This window comes from Myotis davidii, unplaced genomic scaffold, assembly GCF_000327345.1.
Source record: "Myotis davidii unplaced genomic scaffold, ASM32734v1 scaffold197, whole genome shotgun sequence".
In the NCBI taxonomy this organism is placed as follows: Eukaryota; Metazoa; Chordata; class Mammalia; order Chiroptera; family Vespertilionidae; genus Myotis; species Myotis davidii.
In genome coordinates, this window is record NW_006291549.1 from 1,624,953 (window position 1) to 1,634,445 (window position 9,493).

Here is a 9,493-nt window from a genome sequence, read left to right on the forward strand (position 1 = left end):
ACCCACAAAGCAAGGCCAATCAGGGGGTTGGGGCGCCGCCACTGTCACACTCAGAGCAGGGCTGATGGGGAGGTTATGGCTCTCCCCTGTCACACCCAGAGCAGGGCCCGTGGGCAGGGGGGATTGGGGCGCCACACCCTGTCACACACAGAGCCACAGGTGATTAGAGGGTTGGGGAGCTCCCCCGTATCAGGCACAGAGCAGGGCTGATCAGCGGGTTGGGGCACCTTCCCCTGTCACGAACAGAGCAGGGCGGATAGGGAGGTTGTGGCCCCACCCCCTGTCACACACAGAGCCACAAGGCGATCAGGGGGTTATGGCACTGCCCCCTTTCACGCTGATCTCGGTGCTGGGAGGCATATTACCCTTTTACTATATAAGATAGAGGCCTGGTGTACGGGTGGGGCTGGCTGGTTTGCCCTGAAGGGTGTCCTGGATCAGCGTGGGGGTCCCCACTCGGGTGCCTGGCCAGCCTGGATGAGGGGATGATGGCTGTTTACAGCTGGTCACACACCCTTCAGGGTAGGGGTCCCCACTGGGGTGCCTGGCCAGTCTGGGTGAGGGGCTGAGGGCTGTTATCAGGCTGGTGGGTGACTGAAGCTCCCAACTGCTCCTTTTTTTCTTTTTTCTTTTTTTAATTCTGGGCCAGCTTTAGCTCTGGCTCCAGCTCTGAGGCCTCTGCTGCTGAAAGCAAGTATCTGGTTTGTTTGGGTTCTATAATCAAAACACTGTATGAGCTCCAGCTCTGAGATCCTGGCGGGCTGAAAGCAGGTTTCTGGGGTTTTGTTTAGCTCCTATATTTGTAACAATGTTTCAAACTGCAAGCTCAGAGGCCGGCAAGGCAGGCGGGGAACGTTGGATTCCTCCATCACTGAAGCAAGCAAGCCTCATGTTAGTTTCAAGCTTCCTGGCTGCCAGCCGCCTTCTTGGCTGGCAGTTAATTTGCATATCTCGCTGATTAGCCAATAGGAAGGGTAGCTATTGTATGCTAATTACTATGTTTCTCTTTTATTAGACAGGATAATAAAAGTCTAATATGCTAAGTATCCGGTTATCTATTCATCTGTTCAACCAATCAAAGCGTAATATGCTAATAATATGCTAAGGCCATTCAGCTGCTCACTATGATGTGGCAGATAGTTGACAGGTCGACCAATCGCTATGACGTACACTGACCACCAGGGGCAGACGTTCTGACCAGTAGGTTAGATTGCTGCTGGAGTCCTGCCGATTGGGACTGAGCAAGATGGGCCAGACATGCCCTGGAGCCCTCCTGCAACCCCTCCCGGTCTGGCCAACCTCCCATGTCTTTCCCCGGCTCTGATTGTGCACCAGTGGGGTCCCTTGCCCTGGCCTGCACCCTCTTGCAATCTGGGACCCCTCGGGGGGGTGTAGGAGAGCCGGTTTTGACCCAATCCTGAAGGCCAGGCCGATGGACCTCACTGGTGTATGAATTCGTGCACCAGGCTTCTAGTTGTAAATAATGCTTCTATGAACATAGGGATTATTCTTTCTGATTGGTCTTTTGGGTTTCTTAGGATATATTCCCAGAAGTGGGATTTCTGGGTCAAATGGCAGTTCCATTTTTAATTTTTTGAGGAAACTCCATATTGTTTTCCATAGTGATTGCACCAGCTTGCATTCCCAACAGCAGTGACCTAGGGTTCCCTTTTCTCCACATCATCACCAGCACTTGTCATTTGTTAATTTGTTGATAGTAGCCATTCTGGTGTGAGATGATACCTCATTGTTGTTGGTATTATAGAGATATTTGTTTTGTTTTTTTAAATATATATTTATTGATTTCAGAGGAGAAGGGAGATGGAGAGAGAGATAGAAACATCAATAATGAGAATCATTGATCAGCTGCCTCCTGCACGCCCCTTACTGGGGATTGAGCTCATAATCCTGGCATGTGCCCTTGACTGGAGTTGAACCTAGGACCTTTCAGTCTGCAGGCAGACACTCTGTCACTGAGCTAAACCAGCTAGGGCAACCTCATTGTTGTTTTAACTTGCATCTCTCTGATGACTAATGACATTAAACATATTTTTTTAAAAATGTCTATTGGCCATTTGTATAACCACTTTGGAGAGGTGTCTATTCGTGTCCTTTGCCTAGTTTTTAAATTGGTTGTCTTCATAGTGTTGAGCTATATGAGTTCTTACATATTTTGAAAACTAACCCCTTATCAGATGTATCATTGGCAAATAAATTCTCCCATACAGTGGGTTCTCTTTACATTGTGATTGTGGTTTCTTTTGCTGTGCAGAAGCTTTTTAGTTTGGTGTAGTTCCAATTGTTTATTTTTCCCTGTGTTTCTCTTGGTCTAGGCTATATGACCTTTTTAATGTATAGATTTGCTGATATTTTGTTGAGCATTTTAGCATCTTTGTTCATCAGAGATATTGGCTTGTAATATTCTTTCTTTGTAGTGTCTTTATCTGGCTTTGAAATTAGGATAATGCTGGCCTTGCAAAAGGAGCTTGGAAGTCTTCCTTCCTCTTGAATTTTTGGATTAGTTTGAGGATAGATGTTAGTTCTTCTTTGAATGTTTGGTAAAACTCACTGGCTGCGGTATGTATGGGGATGGTGACCAAGCTCAGGCATACTGCTCTGCTCTTCCACCTCTCCCCCAATGCCATCCACTTCAGACTCTCCACAGGGGATTTCAGTCTGTACCTCTTTCCTTCCACAGAAGCCTTGGGTAAGTGCCTGCAAATGAAAACCCTGTGCTTTGGTTTTTTGTTTAAACAAACAAACAAACAAACAAACAGCACTGACTCTCCCTGATAGATAGAAGCTCCACTGCCTTTCACAGCTGGATGTTATATGGGCTGCTATTCTCTGATGCTATGGGCTGCTGCTTGCCTCCTGTGGGAGCTGGCTCTGCCCTTCTCAGGACCTAATTCTTCCTACCTATCTTGAGGTGGTCTGTGCCTTTCCTTGTTAAAAGTCTCCTCTTCAGCTAATCTTCAGTTGGTAATTCAGGGTGAATGGTCCCCATTTTAGTTTTATTTCCAGTTTGGTTCTGGAAAGAAGTGCAAGAAAGATCCACCTACTCTGCCACCATCTTTGAAATGTCCAATATTTTATTCTTAATATAATTCTCTATATAAAATGTTTGTTAAGATATATTTATATATTATTTTAACTTTATAATACAATGGGTAATTCAATAAAGATTACACATGTTTCAAATATTCTTATCATGTATTTAAATCTGTAACTAAATTATTTAACATGAAGTTGTTTTAGTTGTGAGCAGTTCTAAGTTGTTGTCACTTGCCATATGGTTTCTAACTGGGCTGTCAATCCCAGATACCTTAATTTTTTGTATTTCAAAGTGACACTCATTATCAGGATGTGAAATTCTAAAGAATCAGCTACCAGTTATGACTAATAAACTCTCAATGTGTATATATATATATTTTTTATTTCTAGAGAAAAACAGAACTCTGAAGCTAAAGACAGAAAAGTTTTAGAAATTCTGCAAGTCAAGGATGCTAAAATACAAGAATTAGAACAGGTTGGTATTACAGTAGGAAATACTCTAACCACTATAATTGTTTTAGTAGATCTTCGCATTATTTTTTGCCATAATGTTTATTAAGAATATATCAGGGTCATTATGTTAAACCATTACTATTCTGAAACTACTATAGTTGGATTATTCTTTATAGTTATACTTTGCTTATAGCAGTGATGGAGAACCTATGACACGCGTGTCAGAGGTGACACGCAAACTCATTTATTTTTGGTTGATTTTTCTTTGTTAAATGGCATTTAAATATATAAAATAAATATCAAAAATATAAGTCTTTGTTTTACTATGGTTGCATATATCAAAAAATTTCTATATGTGACACAGCACCAGAGTTAAGTTAGGGTTTTTCAAAATGCTGACACGCCGAGCTCAACAGGTTTGCCATCACTGGCTTATAGCCTCTTATTTGTTTTCTGAGTTAATAGCTGTTTTATTTATATATTAAAACTCTTAAGATGGTGTTATAGTTTTATAATTGTATCTAGCAGTTATTGTTTTATTGAATTTTGCCTTTTATTTTTAGCAGTTATCATTCACTTCTGAAACTTGTAAATTTTCAGATTATTTTGTTTGTAGGAAAGATCAACAAAAACTGGGATGATTCTCTTTGATCTTTTGAAAGCTTATATTTCTGAATTAGCCACATCCTATCTTTTATATATAATCAATAAATTATAATAATACATATAACTTTATGTAATATATATATATATAATTTACTGACTACTTAATTACAAATATATTGTTACATGTAATATATATAATCAATACATGATTATTGCAAAAATCCATGTGGTCACTGCTTCTAGGAACCATTTTCAAGGTTTAAACATCTTCAAAATAAAGGTGAAAGAAATTTGTTGTAAGAATGGCCTATATCATGATAGAATATTTAAATTCATTTTGTACCCAACTGCTCATTATGGGTAAATTACCTATAATTTTTTCTGAGTTAAATGGAGGTTTTTTTGGGCAACTGTTTCCTTCTGGCTTTGACTCTGTTTTCCTTTCTAGCCAATTAAAGAGTCATAAGAACTTTGATCTTAGGTTAGTTATTGTCATAAAGTTGTTTTAGTAGACGACTAAAAGTGGAAGTTAACATATTTTTTCATTTTCCACATCTATATAAACTTGTTTTTAAAAATTAAATATAAGTTCCTATTTGACATATAATATAGTTGAAGTTTATACCTTCCGCAATATTGTATTTTCTTTAAAGTAAATGTCATAATTGATACTATAATGATGACATTTTAGAAATAGCATTTTAGTCAGTTTTTTGTTGAAAAAAAAACAGTTGTATTTTCCATGTGCATATCAGTGTCAGAAAGCATTCTAAGATATATATTGGCATGTGCATAAATTATTTGATTTTCAGATATCAACTTACTTTTTAGGCCCCTAGTTTCTTAGCCTACATTATGTATGTTTTGGTTATAACTTTCTAAAGGTATATTTCAGTTCAGTTCAATGAAATGTATTAAATGTATGTACTGTCCTGTGATGGTACTGTGGAAATATCAGAATTGCAATTTTTGGCTTTAATGATTTGTAAATGTCTTTGAGGAGCAGGGTGGGGATAAAAGCACGGATCAAGTAACCATATTCTGCTATGCTAGATTACAGGTTCTGTGAGAGTGGCCACTTTTGTATACCCATTGACCCTTTTTCCCCCTGACAGCTAATATTTACCATATTGCTGGCTCATAATAGATGCTCATTGAATATTGGTGAATGTATAATATAAATTGAAAAAACACACAATGCATTATAAGTGCCATGGAAGAATTACAAGTAGAGTATTGTAAAGATTTAAAAGAAAGGGTGATTAAGTTCTGTGGAGAGGTCTTGAAGTGATAAAGTGGGTTTTAATAGGTAGAGATTGTAGGAGGATTTGCCTAGGGTGAACACTGAACAAAATACATGAAGGTAGGAGTGGTGTGTAAGGCATATTTAGGTAATATTGAAACTTATGGTTTGAATTATAAATAATATGTAGGAGTGTGGGCTAAGCCTAATGTTATATTGCATATGTATTAAGGGAAGGCCTTGATTGCTTGCAAAAAAAATTTGGATTTTACTGGTAGGCCAAAGAAATCTATCTAGATTTCTCTTTAGGGACTTAAGTTCATTGAGCTGCAGTCTATGAAAATAAAACTAGTAATTAGTATAAGCAATTAGAAAAAGGAAAGCAGGAAGTAGAATCATATACTAGGAGATATTTTCATACTCTAAAAGTAATGACATGAACCTGAAGTATTAGGTTTGCAGGAATGAAAGGTATGTAAGTTAGAACCATAGGACTTGAAAGTCCTAATTTGAAATTGACCATTAGGTTTTTAGCCTGGAGAAACAAGAGAACAGTGGCATTATTATCAGAAAGAGGGTTATTATCAGGAGTTACAATTTACTGTAAGGATTAGGTTTTGATCTTGTTTTAAAAAAAATTGTGTTTTAGTTGTTGGTGGGATTTCCATTTAGAGATTTTTAGCAAATTGTTGAAAGCCTGGATCTGACCCTTGGGAGGGAGTTTTCTCTGTAAGATGTAGATATTTAATGTTATAGTTAGAGGGAAGAGTTTCAACAGTGAGAATTCTAAGAACAAGATATTTGCTGATAGTGTTAATTGGTGAGAGGAAGAGCAAATTTCAGAAAAAAGATGAAATGACTGTTCAGGGAAGAAGAGAAAGAGAAGTATATATAATGTAATATCTTATGAATTAAAAGAGTTTTAAGAAGCAAAAGGTTATCAATGTTGTGAAATGATGCAAAAGTTGGGTTTGTGAAAAAGATTAAATTTAGCAGTGGTGATGTGTTTAGTGATTTTAGAAAGCAATACAAGGAGAATTAGTATATGACATTTTAATAGCTCACTTAATTCTAACAAATGGAAAAGAGGGATTGCACAGTAAATAGAAAGGAGATTCTGTACTTAAAAATATTTGGCAAAATATTTGTAAGTAATGGAGAAAGAAATTAAAAATACATAATGCAAGAGGATTTGATTGAATTAGCAGACCTATATAAGGTGGAGACCATGGGACTAAGAAGATAATAAGATTCAGTACATTCGTTCTAATTTTTCATCTCTTTAGTCATTCAAATTGTATCTGTATTTTTTCTTAAGCCATTATCTTTCTTCCAGCTTTCTTTTTATTAATTTGTTATGTTTTTATTAATCCTTTAAAATTGTATCTTTAGATGAATCTCTGTATATAATATTTGATTGGACTTTATATTTTGACTCAATCTGTATATTACCTTTTAAAGGTAAGTTCATCACATTCGCTTTTATTGATGCAACATACTTATTTGGACTTCGTTCTCTGATTGACTTAATACTTTTGTTTTTAATGTTTCTTTTTTTAAAATATATTTTTATTTCAGAGAGAAAGGGAGAGGGAGAGAAAGATAGAAATATCAATGTTGAGAGAGAATAATTGATTGACTGCCTCCCGCATGCCCCTTACTGGGGATTGAGCCCACAACCCTGGCATGTACCCTTGACCGGAATCGAACCTGGGACCCTTTAGTCCGCAGGCCAAAGTTCTATCTACTGAACCAAACCAGCCAGGGCAGGTTTCTTTTGTTTTTTATGTTTGCTATTTGTCTTGTCTTCTCTTTGTGAATGTGTGTGTATGTGTGTATATGCACTCTCATGTTGATACTTAGGAAGGTTTAGAGTATATGTTGTTGTTCTGTGATTAAGTCCATTATTTTATATATTATTTGAACAGCATACACTGAGTGGCCAGATTATTATGACCACCTGACATTTGTAGGCAAATTAGCTATAATTTCGCTCTGAAGTTGCTAGAAGGCCAGACCATTATAAATAGGGAAGCAGGTTGTTTACCACAACAGTAGAAGTGATTTTTTTTCTGAAGATATGGGTATACAACATGACTTAACAGCCTTTGAATGTGGGATATATGTATATCTTGATTCTACTATAACATGTTTGGAAAAATCTAGAGGCTATCTCTCAACTGCACAGGGGGAAAAATGAGAAAATTATCATATTTTTACTTACTTAGCCTTTGTTTCTTCTGCATTTTTAAAGTAAACTTACAGAGAATAATAGAGGACTTAATTTTCTGGTGTTAGCATTAATTAGCTGTGGGTTTTTTTAAAGAAATCTTTATTGTTGAAAGTATTATATATGTCCCTCTTTCCCCCACCATTTACCCCCTTCTAGCTCATCCCCTACCCACCACCCCACTCCAGGCCTTTACTGCCTTATTGTCTGTGTCCATGGGTTATGCATATATACATACAAGTTCTTTACTTGATCTCTACCCACCCACTGAACCACCCTTCCCTTCCCTTTGAGATGTGAGCTTTTTCTTTTTAATACTCTTAAGATTTATAATGCTTTGTTCCCTTTCTCCATTTTTTTTCTAGTATACATTCTATAGTAGAATAGATTGACTTATATTTGTTTTTCTCTTGCTCTGTAATAAATTATCACAAACTAAGTGCCTTAGAACAATATATACATTTATCAAGTTGCTGTGGATCAGGAATCTGGACTTAGCTTAGGTGATCCTCTGCTCAGGATCTTATAAGGTTGTTTTAATCGTGGTTTTGATTGGGCTATGTTCTCATCTAAAGCCTTAGTTTGGAAAGAATCCTCTTCCAGGCTCATTCAGGGTGGTAGCAGAATCCATGGACTTGAAATTTTAAGAGCAAAGTCCTAAATGGGACCAAAATCTGTAAGAGTGAGAGAGGGAGGGAGAGAGGGAGGGAAAACGAGAGAGGAGGGGGAGAGAGAGAGAGAAAGAGAGAGAGAGAGAGAGAGAGATTGAGAGAAATTGAGTACATTGACTTTATTTTTTTTATTATTCTCATCAATTTATTTGGTTCATTAGATTCCACATATAAGTTAGATCATATAGTATTTGTCTTTTTGATTGGCTTATTTCATTTAGCATTACAATCTAATCTAAGATTCATCCATGCTGTCACAAAAGGTAAGAGTTCCTTTTCACAGCTGTGTAGTATTCCACTGTATAAAATGTACCGTAACTTTTTTTATCCACTCATGTACCAATGGGTGCTTGGGCTGTTTCTAGATCTTAGCTATTGTAAATATTACTGTAATGAACATAAGGGTGCATATATTCTTTCTGATTGATGTTAAAGCATTGGCTCATGCAGTTATGGGCTTGCAAGTCTGAATTCTGTATTGCAGTCTGGCAGGCTGGTGTCTCAGGGAAGATTGATGTTGGCACTTTGGAGGAAAAAATTATGGCTTTCTACTGATTGGATAAGGACCAGTCACATTATGGAAGGATAATCTACTCAGTCCACTGATTTAAATGTTAATCACATCTAAAAAATACCTTCACAGCAACATATAGAGTGGTGTTTGATCAAAAAGTGGATATCCTGGCTTATCCAAGTTGGTACATAAAATTTACCAAATGGAAAGTAAGTATCAAGGTAAATAGAACTTGAGCATGAGGTTTTAACTTTTATCAGGTTAGGTTGTCTTCATGGTTTCTTGTAGTTGTACATGTCAGAGCCTAAACTTTGCTTTGGTATCTTTTAATATTTGGGTTTTTCTAAAGACTTCTTTTTTCTACTTCTTTTTTTCTTTATTGATTAAGGTATTATATATGTGTCCTTATCGACCCATTGCCCGCCCCCCCCATTCATGCCCTCACGCCCCTGGTGTCTGTGTCCATTGGTTAGGCCTATATGCATGCATACAAGTCCTTTTGTTGATCTCTCCCCCTTACCTCCACCCTCCCCTACCTTCCTTCCCTCTGAGGTTTGCAGGTCTGATTGATGCTTCTCTGTCTCTGGACCTGTTTTTGTTCATCAGTTTATGTTATTCATTATATTCCTCAAATGCTTGAGATCATGTGATATTTATCTTTCTTTGACTGGCTTATTTCACTTAGCCAGTTCCATCCATGCTATTGCAAATGGTAAGAATTA

The 9,493-nt window shown here is 37.3% G+C and overlaps 1 protein-coding gene across 7 annotated transcripts in view; it reads left to right on the forward strand.

The window, feature by feature from the left end:
* Positions 1-9,493, forward strand: part of CNTLN (centlein) — a 268,476-nt gene that overhangs the window by 67,420 nt on the left and 191,563 nt on the right. For all 7 annotated transcript variants that reach the window (XR_001514051.1, XM_015564722.1, XM_015564724.1 and 4 more), the window contains exon 3: positions 3,445-3,529. Coding sequence is in view for 6 of the 7 variants with exons in the window: in XM_015564722.1 (XP_015420208.1) it covers positions 3,445-3,529 (85 nt within the window). In the remaining variant the exon portion in view is untranslated. The remainder of the gene's footprint in view (positions 1-3,444; positions 3,530-9,493) is intronic.